Source organism: Thamnophis sirtalis, unplaced genomic scaffold (assembly GCF_051295495.1).
Source record: "Thamnophis sirtalis isolate CommonGarterSnake01/CBP01778 unplaced genomic scaffold, rThaSir2_p1.2 scaffold_6, whole genome shotgun sequence".
NCBI lineage: Eukaryota > Metazoa > Chordata > Lepidosauria > Squamata > Natricidae > Thamnophis > Thamnophis sirtalis.
The window spans coordinates 2,726,008-2,748,078 of NW_028261386.1; the positions used below are offsets into that span (position 1 = coordinate 2,726,008).

Below are 22,071 nucleotides of genomic sequence, written 5' to 3' on the forward strand. Positions count from 1 at the left end.
AGAAACCACAGTCAGCCATTTTAAAGCCATTTATCACATATTCTCCACCTCTTGCCCTCCCCCATCAACAAGTGTTTTGGTCCAGTGACTCAGCCTCCAAAAATGGACCTCTGGTGAATAGTGTGCCTGAAACCCCCTCCCCCAGGATGTGGGGGAAAGGGGGAGAATAAACCTGGCATTTATTTGCTATGCATGCTGCCGAAATAAAGAGGAACAGAAAGAAAAAAAACCCAAAATGGCTTCCTTTCTAACAGAATAACAAGAATTGGAAGGGATCTTGGAGGTCTTCTAGTCCAACCCCTTGTTCAAAAAGGAAAAAAAATCCTACATCGTTTCAGACAAATAGTGGTCCAATAATGTTTGAAGAGCATAGGATCCTAGCTGAAAATGAATAATCGCTATAGTTGGCTCTTAGATTTGACATGAACAGTTCTCAACAACATTTATTTATTTTATGGATAATTTGACGCTATTATTTTTATAAACAAGGAGAGTGAATACACCAAACATGTTCCTTCCTCCCCCTATTTTTCCCAGGACAACAACCCTGTGGTGTAGGTTGGGTTGAGAGAGAGACTGATTGGCTCAAAGTCATCCAGCTGGCTTTTAAATCAACCTAGACCAGTGATGGCAAACCTTTTTCGCCTCAGGCGCCAAAAGTGCGCATGCCCACCCCCATAATTTAATGTCCCCCCGCTGTGCCCCCTGTGCATGCGCACATGACCCCATCACTGCCCCGTGCATGCGCGCAAGGCTTTCTTGGAGCCTGGGGAGGGCGAAAAATGGCCCAACACACAAACCGGAAGTTCGGGAATGGACTTCCAGGTGGCCCATTGGCATGTTTTTCTCCCTCCGGAAGCTTCCCTGAAGCCTCCGGAGGGGGAAAAACACCCCAAAATCAAGGTCGAAAATCAGCTGGCCAACGCATGCACATTGGAGCTGACAGGGCAACGCCTCACGTGCCCTCAGAAACGGCTCCATGTGCCACCTGTGGCTTGCCTGCCATAGGTTCGCCATCAAGGAACTAGACTTTAAAAGAGATAATTTGACCCACCATTGTCAACTGGAATTAAACAGTGACTCTAACCATATGGCTTCACAACCATCTATTTTTTGAGGTGGGCTACAGTGTCCATTTTTACTTGTTTTATGTGGTCCTTTAATAAATGTTAATTTGCCAGTCAGGAAACTGAAAAATACAAATATGGACCTGCCAAAGAGCATGTGATTTTTGCTTTTAGTCATTATATGGATTATGGATTTCCATACATCTACCTTTTTGGAATTTATTTTTCCCTTTTTGGTGTCTAGGCCTCATTGTTATCGATTAAGGAATTCCATCCATACGCTCAGTATAAAACAGTGAGATGGAAGGATAGAGAAAGGGAAGGAAGGAAGGAAGGAAGGTAGAAGAGAGAAAATAAAGAAAAAAAGGAAGGAAGGAAGGAAGGAAGGAAGGAAGGAAGGAAGGAAGGAAAGAGGGAGAGAAAGTGAAAGAAAAAAGAACAAAAGCGAAATGTAGAAGATAGAGATAGACATGATAACCATTTCCCAGCATAATTCCAGCAAATTTTCCTGGAGAATTTCAGACAGAAATTACGCCATTTCTGAGGGTTCCCACCCTGAGCAGGGAAGTGGTCAGACTAGAAGACCTTCAAAGTCCCTTTAAATCCTAGGATTTATGTGGCTGAATCTACCTGCTTCTTTGAGTGAAATAAACGATGGTCAACATTTATTTTTGAAAATAAGTCTTCTATTTCTAAAGTCATTTTTTCTGGCATAGTGAAGGTTCTTATGGTATGTGAGATACGAAACTCTAAAGCTGCTACTGGGAAAAAGATTCTCTGGCCATTGAGAGAAATGAAGTTACATAAACACTTGGGTGAGCTTAAAATATTTACACACAGAGCAGGGAGATTTTCCTCCCTCCAAGGCCTACTTAGAAAATGCCCACAAATGCTACATAAATGCCACGATCCGACAAAATGGTCAGTCAGTTTCCCCCCACAAACAGACTGTAAATAAAGTTACTACTCGCCGCAAAGAAAGGGAGAGTGTTTAAAACACCGTGTTTAAAATCCTAACTCTTTTTATCCCTCGTCTAGACAAGGTTTGCAAGACTTGGTCCAGATTAACACATACATATTCCATATTTCCACAGCGGTTAAAAGAGGCTTAGGAAAAAAAAAAGAGCTAGTTCATAAAGAAAAGAATAGCCTTTAGTCTCTGAAATAGCAGAGAAATAGCTCCAAGTGGAATCTCTCTGCGCGTAGGCTGAACCTCGCTTGCACTAATAATAAACATTAATTTGAAGCGCAAACAGGAGTAGTCAATAATCAATACAGCGCTCAGTGTCCCAGGGTTTTGTGGCTAAAAAAATATATTAAAAAATCCAGCTCAGGTTGCTTCCTACAAGCACGGAAAAATTTGGATGTGCGTGTTGTATAAACTTGTTAATAAAGGTGGAGACGGTAAGCCGATGAGGTAGCCTTTGCAAATTAAAACCTTTCCACTACTTTTCGAGGCTGCTTTCCAGGGACTTCGACTTTTCAAAAGTTTTTAAATGGCTCGGTTTCTTTTTATTTGTCGGTGTGATTGGATCAACAGTGGGCATGTGATTGTGATTTTTATCCTGGTTTATGATGATGCATTCATGGGATCTGGAAGCAGAGCCCGGAGAATAGCAGACGGGTGTTTATTTGCACCAGAGCACAAAATGTACCGAGGATAAATTTTGGGGATGTTGTAATGAACTGAAAAAAATTTGAGGAAGCTGGGGGGGACAGTTCAACACTCAAAATCACTTTTCAGATTCGAGCACATGGAGGCTTTGGTATTGCACAACCTCACCAGGAAGTTTAAAAAAAAAAAACCTCTAACCTAATTCACCAGGAGTGAAATAAATTACACCTCTCCGTTTTAGGATAAGTCAAGAGTTCCACCCTTTTTCTCAGCAGCTCATCACTGGGGCCAGAAACACAACATTTGCTGCTTATTAGCACTTAGCAATAGCACTTAAGTCTTATATACCGCTTCACAGTGCTTTTACAGCCCTCTCTAAGTGGTTTACAGAGTCAGCCTCTTGCCCCTAACAATCTGGGTTCTCATTTTATCCATCTCGGAAGGATGGGAGGCTGAGTCAACCTTCAGCTGGTCAGGATTGATTGATTGATTGATTGATTACATTTATATGCTGCCCTTTTCCCCCGAAGGGGACTCAGGGTGGCTCACAATTCAATCAGGGAAGGAGATACAAACAGGGGGATAAAAAAGACGAGACATAACAATACAAAATTTAAAAACACACAACAACCATACCATTCGAGAAGGGGGGCAAAAACTCTTTAGCCCCAGGCCTGTCGGAACAGCCAGGTTTTAAGGGCTTTGCGGAAGGCCTGGAGGGTGGTGAGGGTTCGAATCTCCACGGGGAGCTCATTCCAGAGGGTACGAGGATCACCGAGGGTACGAGGATCAAACTCCTGGCTGTGGGCAGAGTTAGCTAGCCGTGCAGAGCCTTTAGGAGGCTTTCAGAGAGCTCCTGGGGGCTGGGGAGGGCAGAAATGACCAAAAAACGGGCCATTTTTGCTCGTTTTTGGCCCCACCACCCTCCTAGGAGCACTCTACAAGCCTCCTAAGGGCTATTCGTGCCCTTTAAAAAAATGGGCCTGTTTTCGGGAGAATTGCAGAGTGCAAAACTTTTATTTATTTACTTGCCTCTTCAAAACTTTGATGCGTCTTATACTCCAGTGCGTCTTATAATCTGAAAAATACAGTACTTAGTTGGGCCGTGAAATGTCTGCAAGAAAACAGTCCAGCTCAGAGAGCACCAAGGTCCCCACAACTGATAAACTCCAATGTAAGGCACCTTCCTTTTTCTGTCTACGACCGAGGCTATTTGTCAGGAAAAATACAGAGGAAAACCATTCTAAGGGACGAAATCACAGGGATGGAAATAGGATCAAGGGTCTAAATACGTTTTTTTTAAAAATGAGAACTTACGGAAGCGCATGCCAGGATGCCGAAAAATCCAACTTTCTGCACCAGGTTCTGGATGGCCAGTTTCGCCCGGGAGGCGAAATCCTGCAGGGAAGGAAAAGAACAGGATAAGGACCTAAAACGATGGGGAAATTAAGCAAAACAACCTTGAATGTGGCTGGCATGAAGTAACCAATTGCACAGGATTACGGTGTCTCATACCTCACCTTCCCAAAGGTAGTCCTCGACTTACAACCATGATTGAACCTTAGTAGTGAACTTAAGACTGTTTTTCACACTTACAACCGTTGCAGTATCCCCATAGTCATGTGATCAAAATTCAGATGCCTGGCAACTGGCTCATACTTATGACGGTTGCTGGGGTCCTGGGATCCCCCTCTGCGACTTTCTGAAAACGGAGTCCGTGGGGAAGCGAGGATCACTTAACAACCTAGTGACTAATTTAACTTAACAACAGTGAGAATCACTTAAAAACAGCAGCGAGGAAGGTCATAAAGGGGGGGGGGCAAATGCAGTGAACCGTCTTGCTTAGCAACAGAAATTTTGGATCCAATTGTGGTTGTAAATTGAGGACTGAACTGCTCGACAAAATTAATTTATTAAATAATAGATTTACAACTCACTGAAACGGGGGGAAGAAAAGGGCTCAGGAATTCCTGGCAGGCTTTATAACGTACATTTAATACTTCAAAGAATATTATAACAGACCACTACGAGACAAAAATGTAGCTTACATAACGTGAAATAAATCTGTAACCCATCTATTATTAATCGAAGCAGTATGAACAGGAATTCCTACTTAATCCCAAACTGATTATTTTGAATAACATAATAGACCCCGCAAATAGCTTAGAAGAACATAAAAGCAAGATTATTTGAAACACGAAGACCAACAGCACAATGGCATAAGAATACAAGAACGGGCTAAAAGATCAAGCCCAAGAAACATTTTTTTCAACATCTGTTGCATCCAGATGTCTCCTTGGTGGTCACCTCAACCTTCTGGACCACCACCCCGCACTTGAGATCTAAGGGACCCCTACCCTTCTAGCCCTCCATCAAGCTGTGAAGACCTACCTCCCCATCCCTAAACAATGGGTTAGGATGGAGGATTTGCTGGGAGATTGTTTGGTCTGGCATGTGGAGTGAGGTGTATGTTTTAACTATGTAATAGAATAGAATAGAATAACAAAGTTGGAAGGGACCTTGGAGGTCTTCTAGTCCAACCCCCTGCTTAGGCAGGAAACCCTACACCACTTCAGACAAATAATTATCCAACATCTTCTTTAAAACTTCCAGTGTTGGAGAATTCACAACTTCTGGAGGCAACTTCTGTTCCACTGGTTAATTGTTCTGACTGTCAGGAAATTTCCCCTCAGTTCTAAGTTGCTTCTCTCCTTGATTAGTTTCCACCCATTGCTTCTTGTCCTGCCCTCAGGTGCCTTGGAGAATAGCTTGACTCCCTCTTCTTTGGAGCAGCCCCTGAGATATTGGAAGATTGCTATCATGTCTCCCTTAGTCCTTCTTTTCATTAAACTAGACATACCCAATTCCAGCAACTATGAGAGTCAAAATGAGAAAACAAATCCTGACAATCACATTGTCTGATTTGGAAAGAATTTTTTTGCAAATTATGGTGGAAAATAAGTATTTGGTCACCTACAAACAAGCAAGATTTCTGGCTCTCACAGACCTGTAACTTCTTCTTTAAGAGGCTCCTCTGTCCTCCACTCATTACCTGTATTAATGGCACCTATTTGAACTTGTTACTGTATAAAAGACACCTGTCCACAACCTCAAACAATCACACTCCAAACTCCACTATGGTGAAGATCAAAAGAGCTGTCTAAGGACACCAGAAACAAAATTGTAGACCTGCACCAGACTGGGAAGACTGAATCTGCAATAGGCAAGCAGCTTGGTGTGAAGAAATCAACTGTGGGAGCAATAATTAGAAAATGGAAGACATACAAGACCACTGATAATCTCCCTCGATCTGGGGCTCCATGCAAGATCTCACCCTGTGGGGTCAAAATGATCACAAGAACGGTGAGCAAAAATCCCAGAACCACACGGAGGGGCCTAGTGAATGACCTGCAGAGAGCTGGGACCAACGTAACAAAGGCTACCATCAGTAACACACTATGCCTCCAGGGACTCAGATCCTGCAGTGCCAGACGTGTCCCCCTGATTAAGCCAGCACATGTCCAGGCCCGTCTGAAGTTTGCTAGAGAACATCTGGATGATCCAGAAGAGGATTGGGAGAATGTCATATAGTCAGATGAAACCAAAGTAGAACTGTTTGGTAGAAACACAACTCGTGTTTGGAGGAGAGAGAATGCTGAGTTGCATCCAAAGAACACCATACCTATTGTGAAGCTAGGGGCTGGCAACATCATGCTTTGGGGCTGTTTCTCTGCAAACGGACCAGGACGACTGATCCGTGTACAGGAAAGAATGAATGGGGCCATGTATCATGAGATTTTGAGTGCAAACCTTCTTCCATCAGCAAGGGCATTGAAGATGAAACGTGGCTGGGTCTTTCAGCAGGACAATGATCCCAAACACACCGCCCGGGCAACGAAGGAGTGGCTTCGTAAGAAGCATTTCAAGGTCCTGGAGTGGCCTAGCCAGTCTCCAGATCTCAACCCCGTAGAAAATCTTTGGAGGGAGTTGAAAGTCCGTGTTGCCCAGCGACAGCCCCAAAACATCACTGCTCTAGAGGAGATCTGCATGGAGGAATGGGCCAACATACCAGCAACAGTGTGTGCCAACCTTGTGAAGACTTACAGAAAACATTTGACCTCTGTCATTGCCAACAAAGGATATATAACAAAGTATTGAGATGAACTTTTGATATTGACCAAATACTTATTTTCCACCATAATTTGCAAAAAAATTCTTTCCAAATCAGACAATGTGATTGTCTGGATTTGTTTTCTCATTTTGTCTCTCATAGTTGAGGTCTACCTATGATATCAATTACAGGCCTCTCTCATCTTTTTAAGTGGGAGAACTTGCACAATTGGTGGCTGACTAAATACTTTTTTGCCCCACTGTATACAAATCAGACCAATTAAAATTTTGAGGAAAGATAACTGCAATAATGAAACTCTGCAATTTAAATCTTATATATGTATAAAATTAATTGATGTATACTCCATTTAAATTAAAGACATTCTTAGGGTTCATTCTTTCATCAGTCATCTCTTAAAAATGCACTGTTCTGGGAAGAATTGGTCATTGCTTCTGGGAAATCCCCCCTTATATACATTTTAACTTTGTTTCAGTGTTTTAAAAACAATAAATAATTTGATTTCATTTTAAATTGTTTTAAAATGATTCTTTAAACCTATTGTCTGTTGCTGGCTTATAATTTTTAAATTTTCTTGAGCAGTTGCTAAATGAAGGGAGAATTAAAAATACAATACATTAATGAGGAGATAATTAAAAATTGTTTTTTATGCGGTAGCTTCTCTACAATAAATATATACGGACCTGAATCTAATTAAACTGATTATACAGTGATGAAATCTAAAGTTAGTTTTAAATTTTTACTGTGGTAATTTAAAGCTCCTTAAAGCAATTATTTTAAAACTCTGCTTATTCATTAAAATAATTTATCTTTCAGATGTTTTTAATGTAATATTTTTTCCTCTTGTTGGTTGACCAGCTTTATTGCTTGGGTGGGAAAAAGAGGAAAGTTCTTAATTTGGAATTCACAATTAATTCTGCAGAATCATTTCCAATAGTGGAAAAGAGGCTAATTTTATATGCAAGCAAATAATTGAAGGACAACTGGTTTATTTTAGAAAGAAAGAAAGGAAGGAAGGAAGAAAAAGAAAAAAAGAAAGAAAGAAAGAGAAAGACGGAGCAAGGGAGGAAAGGGTTTTTTTAAATAATTGTTGCATATCTGGTTTAACATTTATTGCTAATAGATAGATAACATCACACAATGTAAAAATACTGAATCTTTTAACAATTAGGAATAAGAAATATAATATTTATGCAGACTGAACTTAAATTGTGTAATATTCATTCTCAGAGGATTGGTATTCAATTTAAAGTTTCTACAAAAACTAATCAGCCTTCCAGGAAAAAAAAATCATACAGTGTATGAAATCATTTTTATTTGGGATTCATTGGTAAATATTTGATTCTACAAATATTCGGTTCTTTAAGGCTGTCTCATCAATCCAAGGAAACGGATATATGTTGAGTGTAAACTGACGGTAAAAATAGAATTTCATGATAACTTCAACTATTTTTTAAAAAAAATTAAAAAGTTTTATATCTTTATAGTTCTCAATAGGTATAGTGTGCAATTGCTATATTTAAATCTACTCATCTCTAAGATGCAGTTGTAAACAGATTTTAAAAACAGATCTTCAAAATTCTGAACTGCTACCAGTTATGTTCCCAAATTCAAAAGCCACACTCTTCAAAACAAAAACAAGACTAAAAGGATTTTCACCCCAGATTCAATTTCTTTGGTCCAAGGAAATTTTATTTATTCCTCCCTCAAACAGGGGAAATTAATAATAAACCATAATACTGACAGTTTAGGACAAAGCTATACTTATACACTCTGCCAGCATTCTGGCTAGTTTTGCATTTGAGAGATGTTTTAGCACAAAGCTCTCACATGTCGGAAAAAGTAAGGAACGTTTATACCTGATCTGGAGCGATTTAGACAAACATTTGTCACCTAAAGATATCTGGATTATGGGTTATGCCTTTAAGCCTCCGGCAAACTTTGAATCTTTATTTTCAATGCTACTGTATTTAATCAATTTAGATTAAATTACTAATGGTTTCCAGACGGTGTAACCCATTATCCCAACTTTGCTCTCCAAAGGATGCCAGTTAAAAATAACAACAAACTCATTAGAAAAATGCAGTCAATAGCAGATCTAACCTGCCTCCAAATAAAATGTTTTGCTTTAAATTAAATATCGACATTCAGAAATACAAGAAGGCGATTTGAGGCCTGCTAAGGAAAAACATTTTGATGCAGAAATTTACCTATGCTAGAGTTAACTGCACATCTATCATTTCCCAAATTAATGATGGTTGAAACTGGATTAACAATTGCAGGACATTCCCCCCCCCCCCACCTATTTAAAATTTATAATCAGAGTTTGGATTTAACATCAGACGTGATGTTTCTAAATTGGAACTTCTTGATGAGAAAAGAAAGGAAGAAAGGAAGAAAGAAGATAATAGAGAGGAGGAAAAAAGAAGACAGAGGAGGAAAGAAAGAGAGAGAAAATAGGCAAATTTTTCATGCAAGCAAATAGTTGATGGACAACTGATTTATGAAAGAAAGAAAGAAAAAAGAAAGAAAGAAAGAAAGAGTAAGTAAAAAAGAAAGTAAGAAAGTAAGTAAGAAAGAATGGAAATTTGCTGACTGATGAATGGATTTGGGTTACCTGAAAAGGAATCCTATTTTTAAAAGTAGAAGAAGAAAAGAGAAGTGAAGAAGAAAATATTTCTTACGGTCTTTCATAAGAAATTTCCCCATAATGTCCCTATTACAATGCTAGATTTGACCATTAATGTTTTCAGTTCCTATTTTGCCAAAACTGTTTCATAAGGGGTGTGGGTTATTGTGATATTTATAATTTAATTGTAAATGAAAGGCATTCTTGGTCCGATGGTAAAAAAAAAAAAAAAAAAAATCCAAGTGTACTGAATTTTAAAACACAAATAATTGGATGCAATTTGCAAGCCTGTCTGAACCTCTTTCTTTTACCCCATTTAACCATTCTTGTGTGAAAAAATGGAAAATTGTAATAAAAGAGGTCTACTTGTCTTTAAAGGAAAATGAGGATGTGAGGAAAGAAAAATAGAAAGTATTGCAAATTTAGGTTTATCTCATTTTAAGGAAAAAAATACTCGGTATATTATTCAATATTATCTCAGAATAAATTAAGACTCGTGGAAATTTATTAAAATGAATTAAAAAACATGGGCACATAGCTTTTCATTTTGGAAATCCTGACATGCCAATTTTAATTAAACAATCAAAATTTTGAAAATGCAACTTTCAGAAATATATATTTTTCAATAAATACATTATTCATACTTTATTTGTCTTTGTTACTTTTATTATTATTTAAACAATATCTTAAAAAGAATTACCATATAAAGTTTTTGAGCTAATTTCTAGCAGTGATTTACTGCATTGTAAGAGCTGTTAATGTCAAAAAAAGGTTCTTTTTTATATCACACCTTAACTGCCTGAAAGAAAGAACTGCAAGTGTGATTAAAAACCAGAATGCAAAGAGATAACATCCGCAAAGCAGATAGTATCTGGTAAATAAATAGTTATGAATAAACAATTTTAATATCTTGTTTCAAGATTTTTTTTAAAGTTTCAAGTTCACTTTTCTGACTACTTAAAAAAAAAAAAAACTAACCGCTGTCTAATTCTGATTTTATCTTTTTTGAAATTAGCAGTTAAAAAAAACAAAGCAAGATAATTCTTCTGCACCTATTTTTTTTTTTTTAAAGGCACAATTTCAGTTCTCAGATGCTACCGGACAATTTTTAGAACTTTTAAAATCTCATTCCAAGAAACAAGAGATTAAATAATATATATAATATAATACATGTACATGAATATTTCAAAATTACTTACGAGCAAAAAATAACTTTCCCCCAATTAAAGATTTTCTTCTCCTGTCTTCTTGGTTATCGTGAATCATTTTCTTTATTGTAAGAATATTTTATTTTTGCTCAAGACTATTCCTATTAAAAGCATGACTCTTGTGGGATTTAGGAAGGACTTCCTGCTTCTAATGCTATACCAACCGGGAATTTTTAAATGATTAGTTATTACTTCACAGGATTAATCATCAGATTAAAAAAAAAAAACAGTGCTGGGAATAGTAGTGAAAACTAAAAAGTTTATCGAAATAATAGGCAATTCGCAAAGCTCACCCTTTACAATCCATAAAAAGTGATATTCCCTAATTAGTGTAATGGTTTAATAAAAGGACAAAATTCAAATGAAAACTGCTCCCTACTAAAATTTTAAAAAGAGGTACGCTCGTTATATTTTAAATTAGTTCTTTCAATGTAGTTTCTAAAAAAAAATTGATTTTCTATTTGAGGGGAAGGAATTGCAGGAAAGAGATTAGCATTTTGCTGCTAGAAATTTCCTAAGGGAAGATTTTTCTCCAGATGGATATGAAATTTCAAATAAACAAGATGAATTTTGGTGGTGTGAACTTGACTTAAGTCTTGTTGTCCTTGCAATTGTCTTGTTACAGGTATTAAGTCATAATTTATTACTATAGTTGGCTGATGATGGTCAGTGCTATGCTTAGGAATAGACTGGAAACAGCTTTTAAATTATATAAAAAGGAATATATAGATTTTCTTAATAAATTGAACAGACCCCACTCTACAGTATGTACAGTGGGGCAAAAAAGTATTTAGTCAGCCACCATTTTCTAATTATTGCTCCCACAGTTGATTTCTTCACACCAAGCTGCTTGCCTATTGCAGATTCAGTCTTCCCAGTCTGGTGCAGGTCTACAATTTTGTTTCTGGTGTCCTTCGACAGCTCTTTTGGTCTTCACCATAGTGGAGTTTGGAGTGTGACTGTTTGAGGTTGTGGACAGGTGTCTTTTATACAGCTAACAAGTTCAAACAGGTGCCATTAATACAGGTGATGAGTGGAGGACAGAGGAGCCTCTTAAAGAAGAAGTTACAGGTCTGTGAGAGCCAGAAATCTTGCTTGTTTGTAAGTGACCAAATACTTATTTTCCACCATAATTTGCAAACAAATTCCTTCCAAATTAGACAATGTGATTGTCTGGATTTGTTTTCTCATTTTGTCTCTCATAGCTGAGGCCCGCATGGCCCTCCGAGCTCCATTTTCACTGGCAGAGACAACGCAGGCAGGTCCCTCGGTGTTTCCAGGGTGGCCCCATGGGCCAGATCTAAGCATCTCCCATGTCGGATCCCTCCTCCGGGCCTTGAGTTTGACACCCCTAGTATAGCATCTCCTGCTTGAACAGGGGGTTGGACTAGAGGACCTCCGAGGTCCCTTCCAACTCTGTTATTTTGTATGCTGTATAACTGAGCCACTATAGCATATATCAGACCAAAAAGACCTGGGTTTCTCCAAGTTTATGCCTCAGTGTAGCCTTCTCAGTCCTGACGTAAAGAGTTTCCATAGGTTTGGGTGACTTCACAAATTTGACAAATATATACGCACCACCGGAACTCAAATACAATTCAAAGTAAGATTTATATGACTAGGCGAGGTTCACAGGCATCTCAACTTATATAAGAAGAATATCAGCGAGGAGGGAAGACATGAACGAAGAACATGAATAAACGAAGGAAGGGAATGTTGAGGATTTTGGAAAGACATTTTTACTTTAAACAAAGCTAGACTAATTGTTTTGGATGTAACTAGGGAAAGCTCGAACTACTCGACAGAAACAGGAGTGCCCAATTCATTGGAAAAAAAACAGTGTAAAAAATGTTATCCCCGTATCTAACTAGTTTATTATATTTTTATTATATTTATATTTATTTTTATTTATTTATTTATTATAACTCTTCTACTTCCACATGCTATTGTTGACCTCTCTGCAGGTACACGAGCCATCGCCCCAGGTCAGTTCCACCACGCATGCACCCGCACCTCCTATTGGCCAGCAGATTTTCGGGTCTCTACTGTGCATGCATGGGGCGGGATGCATACACGTGCAAGGGGGGAGCGTTTTTGGTCAGGAGGCTTCAGGGATGCCCTCGTGCCCAAAAACGAGGTGTGAGAGGGGTCACATGCACATGTGTAGAGGAGCGGGGCACACACAGGGGGTGTTGCACGTGCATTGCATTATGGGTGTGGGCACACATGTGCGCGCTGTCGTGCACGCGTGTGCGGTTTTGGCACACGACGACAAAAAGATTAGCTAGCGTTGTCCTAAAGCTTAGGGGGGGGGGAAAATGAATTTTCCGTTTTTTCTGCCCTTTCTTTGTAATAACACCTCCATGTGGAACAACTCTGCTAAGGAGTGCTTGTGCTGCAGGCTTTCTGCTAATTTTCCCAACCCGTTTTGCCACAACCCATTTTTCTCGTTCCATTCACGCTTCTCGGGACCCCATTTTTTTTTATTCATTTGGGTAGAAATAAAATGTTTTTTAAAGTACAATACAATACAATAGCAGAGTTGGAAGGGACCTTGGAGGTCTTCTAGTCCAACCCCCTGCCTAGGCAGGAAACACTATACCATTCCAGACAAATGGCTATCCAGCATCTTCTTAAAGATTTCCAGTGTTGGGGCATTCACAACTTCTGGAGGCAAATCATTCCACTGATTAATTGTTCTCACTGTCAGGAAATTTCTCCTCAGTTCTAAGTTGCTTCTCTCCTTGATTAGTTTCCACCCATTGCTTCTTGTTCTACCCTCAGGTGCCTTGGAGAATAGCTTGACTCCCTCTTCTTTGTGGCAGCCCCTGAGATATTGGAAGACTGCTATCATGTCTCCCCTAGTCCTTCTTTCTATTAAACTAGACCTACCCAGTTCCTGCAACCGTTCTTCATATGTTTTAGCCTCCAGTCCCCTCATCCTCTTTCTTGCTCTTCTCTGCACTCTTTCCAGAGTCTCCACATCTTTTCTACATCGTGGAAATAAAAGCTGGATGCCGTATTCCAAGTGTGGCCTTACCAAGGATTATAAAGTGGCATTAACCCTTCACGTGATCTTGATTCTATCCCTCTGTTTATGCAGCCTAGAACTGTTTTTGCTTTTTTGGCAGCTGCTGCCCACAGCTGGCTCATACTTAAATGGTTGTCCACTAGAACTCCCAAGATCCCTCTCTCAGTTACTACTATTGGGCAAGGTACCACCTATACTGTACCTGTGCATTTCGTTTGAACTTTTTTTTCAAAAATTTGAGAACCAACTACCAACATTATCACTCTCCCCAAATACATAATATGGTGGTTTTTTACCTTCTACAGAATCTATGCATTTCCTCAAACTCCTTTTGCTACAAAGAAAAAGCAATTGCAAAGGAAAATCAAATATAGACTGATACAAATAATCGTCGACTTACAACTGTTCGTTTAGTGACTGTCCGAAGTTACAAGTGCCCTGAAAAATGTGATTTATGACTTAACCTCCGTTGCAGTATCCCAATGATCACATGATCAAAATTAAGATAATTTGGCAATGGACTCATATTTATGACGGTTGCAGTGTCCTGGAGTCACATGGTCCCCTTTTGCAACCTTCCGACAAACTAAGCCAATGAGGAAAGCCAGATTCACTTAACAACCATGTTTCTAATTTAACAACTGCAGTGATTCACTTAACAAGTGTGGCAAGAAAGGTTGTAATATGGAGAAAAAGTCACTTCACAGCAGTCTTGCGTAGCAACATAAATTCTGGGCTCAGTTGGGGTCATACATAGAAGATTATGTGTATTAAATACATATATTTAAAACTAGCTGTTAACCCAGCGTTGCCTGAATATTTGTTTATCCCAATTCAGTATTAGACATTCACAAATGTCCGGACCAAACGTAGTTTCTAATGTTAGATTTTGCCCCTTACCAGAGGGAGCTCATATGGATTACTATGAAGCCGTAACAATGGCAACTCCACTGTGCTGTACAGTAGAAGCCATTTTACAGCACTACAGTAGAAGCCATTTGAAGGCACAACAGGCTGTACCTTAACAGAACATACACCCCGAGGGTTTTTAGGGGTGTTCCAACCCCACAGTATTTGTTTGCAGAGAGTAGGTCATAACACACACACACACACACACACACACACACAGAGCCATTTTTATATACATATAGAAGATGATTGAAGAAATGGGAATGGCTGGAAATACTTCCTTTTTGGATTAAACCCTAGACTCCTCTTTTATTTGATTTCTTTTCCCAGCAATGAGGTCTCTAGGCCAATCTTTACATCTTGATTGTTCCACCTCGAGATTTGTACCCTGGGTTGTTCTGTCAAGCTGGGCACGGCCCCAGCTTGTCTAAAAGACAACATTGCTCCATTGTGACTAATATCCTCTGGTAATCTGCAGCTGCACGATTTATGGTGTGCCAAACGAGAGTGTTTTGTGGCCCACACAGATCCACTTCTTCTATGCTTTATTATTATTATATTTTTTTTAAAAAAATACCACCTTTATTATTTGTTATAAATAACCTAAGGCAGCAAACATACCTAATGCTGCTCCCACCTCTTATCTTCCCCATAACAACCACCATGTGAGGTGGGTTCGGCTGAGACAGAGATTGGTTTAAAGATACCCAGTCAGCTTTTAGGGCTAAGGCAGGACTAGAACTCACTGTCTCCTGGTGATTGGCCCAAAGTCATCCAGTTGACTTTCGTGCCTAAGGCAGGACTAGAACTCACTGCCCTCTAATAATTGGCCCAAAGTCACCCAATTGACTTTTGTGCCTAAACGGGATTAGAACTCACTGTCTCTTGGCAATTGACTCAAAGTCACCAAACTGGCTTTCATACCTAAAGTGGAACTAAAACTCACTGTCTCCTGGTGATTGGCCCAAAGTCACCCAGCTGACTTTCATGCCTAAGACACTAGAAGTTAGTTACTGTCTTCTGGTTTTAAACTGGCTCTTCCATGGAACTTAGTTCTATAGAGTTACCCCATTGAAAAATGAGTGGTCAATACATTTTACAAATATATGTAGTCCTCGACTTATGACCACAGTTGAGCCCAACATTTCTGTTGCTAAGTGAGACATTTGTTCACTGAGTTTTGTCTTATTTTTTCATCTTCCTTGCCATAGTTGTAAAAGGGGATCACGTGACCCCGGGACACTGCAACCGTCATAAATATATCCCAGTTGCCAAGGGTTTGACTTTTGATCACATGACCATGGGGATGCTGCAAAGGTTGTAAGTGTGAAAAATGGTCATAAGTCACTTTTCTCAGTGCCGCTAAATAAACTGTTGTAAGCCGAGGACTACAAATAAAAAATAAAAAAGAATAGAATAGAAAAGAACAAAATATAGAATAAAATATAATAGAATAGAATATAAAATGGAATAGAGATTAGAATATAGAATAAATATAATACAGTAGAATAGAATAGTAGTAGAATAGAATAAAATAGAATAGAATAGAATAGAGATTAGAATATAGTAGAATAGAATATAGAATAGAATATAGAATATAATATAGAATAGAATAGAATTAGAATATAGTAGAATAGAATAGAATTAGAATATAGCAGAATAGAATAGAGAATATAATATTGAATATAATATAGAATAGAATTAGAATATAGTAGAATAGAATAGAATTAGAATATAGTAGAATAGAATAGAATTAGAATATAGTAGAATAGAATAGAATTAGAATATAGTAGAATAGAATAGAATAGAATAGAATAGAATAGAATAGAGATTAGAATATAGTAGAGTAGAATAGAATTAGAATATAGCAGAATAGAATATAGAATAGAATAGAGATTAGAATATAGTAGAATAGAATAGAATTAGAATATAGTAGAATAGAATAGAGAATATAATATCGAATATAATATAGAATAGAATTAGAATATAGTAGAATAGAATAGATTAGAATATAGTAGAATAGAATAGAACAGAGAATATAATATAGTAGAATAAAATAGAATAGAGAATATAGTAGAATAGAACAGAGAATAGAATAGAGAATAGAATAGAGTAGAATAGAATAGAACAGAACAGAGAATAGAATAATATAAGAGAACAGAACAGAAAATAGAATAGAATGGAACAGAACAGAACAAAACATTGCGGGATTCCCTTTTTAGAAATAAAAAACCCCCCAAAGTAAATCCCATTGATTTCAACAGGGTTTACCCTCAGGTCAATGTGTGAATGTGAAAATCGGTGGCAACTTTATGCATTCATTATTTTGGGCCAGAAAAAAATTAAGAAAAGCCCTTGGAGCATGTGATCCACTCAGCTTCCGATCTGCATGAAAAAAACACATAAATCTGAAACAGCACCAAAGCTGAATGTCTGAAGCCTTCACCTTAGAGAGGAGTAGGGGATGATGGTGGTGGTAGAGGGAACCTCCTCAAAGAAATTAACGTTATACCTATTTTTAAAAGGAGCGTCTGTGTCACTCAGCAAGCAGTTTCACTTCCTGCTTTTCAGATCTGCCTAACAAAGGTAACACAATACCTCTAGTTTCAGATAACTTGCCTTTTCTTTCACACTGGGCCAACAGGTGTGTGAGTGTTTTAAAGGGAACATTATGTACTCTGCTGATAGCCGGAGCGGTCTCGAAGGAAGGGGAGGGGAAGAGGAAGAACACAGGGCTTACGCATCCATTACTCGGCACTTCTACCACCAACTGTCTCGCCTGTTAAGTCATCATCCCTCGCAGGTTGGCTGGGAAAAAAAGCCCGTGAAAGAGACAGATGCTCGGCTGACAAGCTGACTCACACGCGGGTGTGCATGCACGCAGCACTCAGCACACAGACTGGGATAACTCACCAGCAGGATTTCAAAGGAAAAGAGTGAAGAACTTGGCGGGGGAAACTTTAAAAAGACGGAGCCAGTGGGAAAAAAATCAAAACCGAGGCGTTTTTAAAATTGTAGAAATAAATTAACACAGCTGCAGACTTCAAGGTTACACAATTCGGAATGGCTAAAAGAGACTAACGTGTTCTTGTTGTTCCCCCCACCCACTCACATAGGCAATTTGCACTTCTGGACTGCATGTTGGGAACGAAAAAAAGGGAGGAAATGGCTGTGTGAAATCACATAAAAAGAATGTCAACTTCTGTTCTAACTGGCCTCCACGACAGCATGGTGGGAAATTTTATTTATTGCTTTTTCTGATTTAAATATGAGCCAGCCGTGTGCAGCAGCTGCCAAAAAAGCCAACACAGTTCTAGGCTGCATCAACAGAGGGATAGAATCAAGATCACGTGAAGGGTTAATACCACTTTATAAGGCCTTGGTAAAGCCACACTTGGAATACTGCATTCAGTTTTGGTCACCACGATGTACAAAAGATGGGGAGACTCTAGAAAGAGTGCAGAGAAGAGCAACAAAGAGGATTAGGGGACTGGAGACTAAAACGTATGAAGAACGGTTGCAGGAACTGGGTATGTCTAGTTTAATGAAAAGAAGGACTAGGGGAGACATGATAGCAGTCTTCCAATATCTCAGGGGCTGCCCCAAAGAAGAGGGAGTCAAACTATTTTCCAAAGCACCTGAAGGCAGAACAAGAAGCAATGGGTGGAAACTAATCAAGGAGAGAAGCAACCTAGAACTGAGGAGAAATTTCCTATAAAACCAACACAAACTTGTTTACAAAGTCCACAATTAAGATTTCTTTCTTTTTTTAAAAAAAATCTCTCTTCAACAAGATTACTGGAAATTTTGTTCCTCTCAACTCCAGCTATAATGCAGGTAGTCCTTGACTTACGACCACAAATGAGCCCCAAATCTATGTTGCTAAGTGAGAAATTTGTTAAGGGGAGTTTTGTCCCATTTTATGACATTGCTTGCTTCATCTGTTAAGTGAATCACTGCAGTTGTTAAGTGAGTGACGTGATTGTTAAGTGAATCTGGCTTCCCAGACTTTGCTTGTCGCAAGGTCACTAAAGATAACCACGTGACTCTGGGACACTGCAACCGTCATAAATATGAACCATTTGCCAAGTGTTTGAATTTTGATCACGTGACCAAGGGGAATGCTGATATGGTCATAAGTGGGGAAAATGGTCCTAAGCCACTGTTTTCATTGCCGTTGTAACTTCGAACGATGCACTAAACAAACTGTTGCAAGTCGAGGACCACCTGTACCATGGAGCAAAATTCACTTAGTGACTGCCTCGATTAGCAATGGAAATTTTGGGCTCAATTGTGGTCGTAAGTCTAGATCCACCCCTACAATCACAAGCAAGTTAATTTTTTTAAAAAAAAAAACTAGCTGACAACCCGCCGTTGTCTGGTATTTATTTATAGGGGGAAAATATCCAGACCAAAATGTAATTTCTAATGTTGGATTTTTCCCCTTACCAGAGGGAGCCCCCTTGTGGAGTACTGTGAAGCCGTTACCATGGCACCTCCACTGCGCTGCACAGTAGAAGCCATTTTACGGCAGTACGGTAGAAGCCATTTGAAGGCACAACAGGCTGTATCGTAACAGAACACACAACCCAAGGGGTGTTACGGGTGTCTTACCCCCACAGTATTTGTTTCCAGAGAGTAAGTCATCCGTGTAACAAGTTTGGTTGAAATTACTTGAGGCGTTCCAGAGTTATGCTGGAACAAACAAACACACACAGACACACAGAGCCATTTCTATATACATTGATTGATAATCTCTGTTCAACAAGATCACGGGAAATTTGGTTCTGCTCTGTCCCAACTACAATAGTCACAAAAAAAAAACTCCCGAGTCTTTTGGAGAACCAGGGGTTCCCATTTTCCATTGTCCTTCCTCTTCCCTGCCCTTTTTTCCTTCCATGCTCTCCCCTTTGCAGGCTTGTACTCGTGAATACAGGAGGCTTTTTAGTTAGTTACTGATCTGATGTAAGCTCCCCGGGGGAATGCTTTTTTGACTGATAAGGACAAGATAAAATACTTCAAATAAAGTACTTTGCCTGACAAAACTTGAAAGGGATGCCAGGGACGCCTGCATAAGCTGCAAGTTTGGGCAATGAGATTTTAGCAGATGACCAAGTAGGCCAGAGACTTATGCTGGCTTAACTTCAGATCAAATATCTTTATTACGGAGTTTGGACTTCAATTATGATCTGGTTCAGTTTCAACCCAGTTTCGCTGAAGCTGAACTGATGCACAGGTTAAACCCTCGACTGACGGCCCTTCATTTAGGGACTGTCCAAACTGACAATGGCGCCGGAAAAAAAGGGGGCGTTTTTCACACTTAACGACCGTTGTAGCATCCCCATGGTCATGTGACCGGCATTCGCAAAAAAGCTTGGCCACTGCTATTTATGACTGTTGAGTGTCCCGAGGTTACGCAATCCCCTCTCGCGGCCTTCTCGTGACGGGGGAGGGGGGGGGAGAGCCAGATTCACTTAACAACCAGGTTACTAACTTAACAACTGCAGGGGCTGACTTAACCACTGTGGCGAAGAAAGGTTGTAAAATGGGACACAGATCCCTCAGCAACGGTTTTGCTTAGCGATGGAAATGTTGGGGTCAATTGTGGCCGTAAGTCGAGGACTCCCTGTATGTAGGGTTCACGCTTCCTTGTTCAGGTGTTTCTACACCGTCCCCCAAGGAACCCCTGTCCTCATTTGCTGGAAGCTGCCTGGATCCCCCAATTCCAGCCAGTTGGGATTTCAAAGATGGGTTTTCGGAGAACCTGCCCTGTTGATTCTTGACATGGGCCAAGGGACATTTTGGTCAAGAGACTCTCTTAAATAACAGAACAGAATAACAGAGTTGGAAGGGACCTTGGAGGTCTTCTAGTCCAACCCAGGAAACCCTCTACTATTTCAGACAAACGGTTGTCCAAACTCTTCTTAAAAACTTCCATTGATGGAGCACCATCAACTTCTGGAGGCAAGTTGTTCCACTGATTAATTGTTCTATTTCTCCTCAGTTCTAAGTTGCTTCTCTCCTTGATTAGTTTCCACCTATTGCTTTTTATTCTACCCCCAGTTGCCCTGGATAATAGCTTGACTCCCTCTTCTTTGAGGCAACCCCTGAGATATTGGAAGGCTGCTATCATGTCCCCCCTAGTCCTTCTTTTCATTAAACTAGACATGCCCAGTTCCTGCAACTGTTCTTCATATGTTTTAGCCTCCAGTCCCCTAATCATATTGATTAGGGACCTTGGAGGTCTTCTAGGCCAACTTCCTGCACAGGCAGGAGACTCTAGACATTTTTTTAGACATTTATTATAGCAGTAGACTTATATACCGCTTCATAGGGCTTTCAGCCCTCTCTAAGCGGTTTACAGAGAGTCAGCATATTGCCCCCAACAATCCGGGTCCTCATTTTACCCACCTCGGAAGGATGGAAGGCTGAGTCAACCCTGAGCCGGTGAGATTTGAACCGCTGAACTGCTGATCTAGCAGTAGCCTGCAGTGCTGCATTTAACCACTGCGCCACCTCAGCTCTTTAGACATTTTATTAAGATTTATAGGCCACCCTTCTCCCTGAGGGGACTCAGGGCGGCTTACAATCACAGGGAAGGGGGTGCAATACCAAAAGACAAACAGTAAGTGAACAAAATAAAATAATAAAACACAACTTGCATTCAACAGTCAACACTCGTGCGGGTAAATTGGGAACCTATCCCCAGGCCTGATGGGAGAGCCAGGTCTTAAGGGCTGTGCGGAAGGTCTGGATGGTGGTGAGGGTACGAATCTCGACTGGGAGATCGTTCCACAGGGTCGGAGCTGCAACAGAAAAGGCTCTCCTCTGTGTAGTCGCCAGTCGACATTGACTGGCAGATGGGATTCGGAGGAGGCCCAGTCTGTGCGATCTAATCGGTCGGAGGGAGGTAATCGGCAGAAGGCGGTCTATACCATCTCTTCTTAAAAACCTCCATTGATGGAGCACCATCAACTTCTGGAGGCAAGTTGTTCCACTGATTAATTGTTCTCACTGTCAGGAGAAGTGTTAGCTCTAGGTTGCTTCTCTCCTTGATTGGTTTCCATCCATTGCTTCTTGTCTTGCCTTCAGGGGCCTTGGAGAATAGCTTGACTCCCTCTTCTTTGGGGCAGCCCCTCAAATATTGGAAAACTGCTATCACGTCACCCCTGGTCCTTCTTTTCATTGAACTAGAAGGCAACACAAGGCAAAGTCAGGCAAGCTGATCTCCTCTCTTGGCCCAACAGCTGAACGGGTTAAGACAGATCCACCCAAGCCTATTGTAGCAAAAAATAAAAGGAATGTCCTCAGGAGTCTGGAATGTACGACATGCAGACGGTTCATTTGGTGGCCACCCATTGAGAGTGAACAATAAAGAAAAGAAGGAAAATGAAGGAAGAGGGTAAAGGGAGGGATTGGGGGGGGGGGAATTCAAACCTTGGCTCCAAATCAAGACGTTGTCCTGGGAAGGGAAGGGGAGCAG

At 40.0% G+C, this 22,071-nt stretch overlaps 1 protein-coding gene across 3 annotated transcripts in view; it reads right to left on the reverse strand.

The window, feature by feature from the left end:
* VMP1 (vacuole membrane protein 1) overlaps positions 1-22,071 on the reverse strand; it is a 150,007-nt gene that overhangs the window by 35,983 nt on the left and 91,953 nt on the right. For all 3 annotated transcript variants that reach the window (XM_087717105.1, XM_087717107.1, XM_087717106.1), the window contains one exon: positions 4,000-4,080. In XM_087717105.1, coding sequence (XP_087573231.1) covers positions 4,000-4,080 — 81 coding nt within the window. The remainder of the gene's footprint in view (positions 1-3,999; positions 4,081-22,071) is intronic.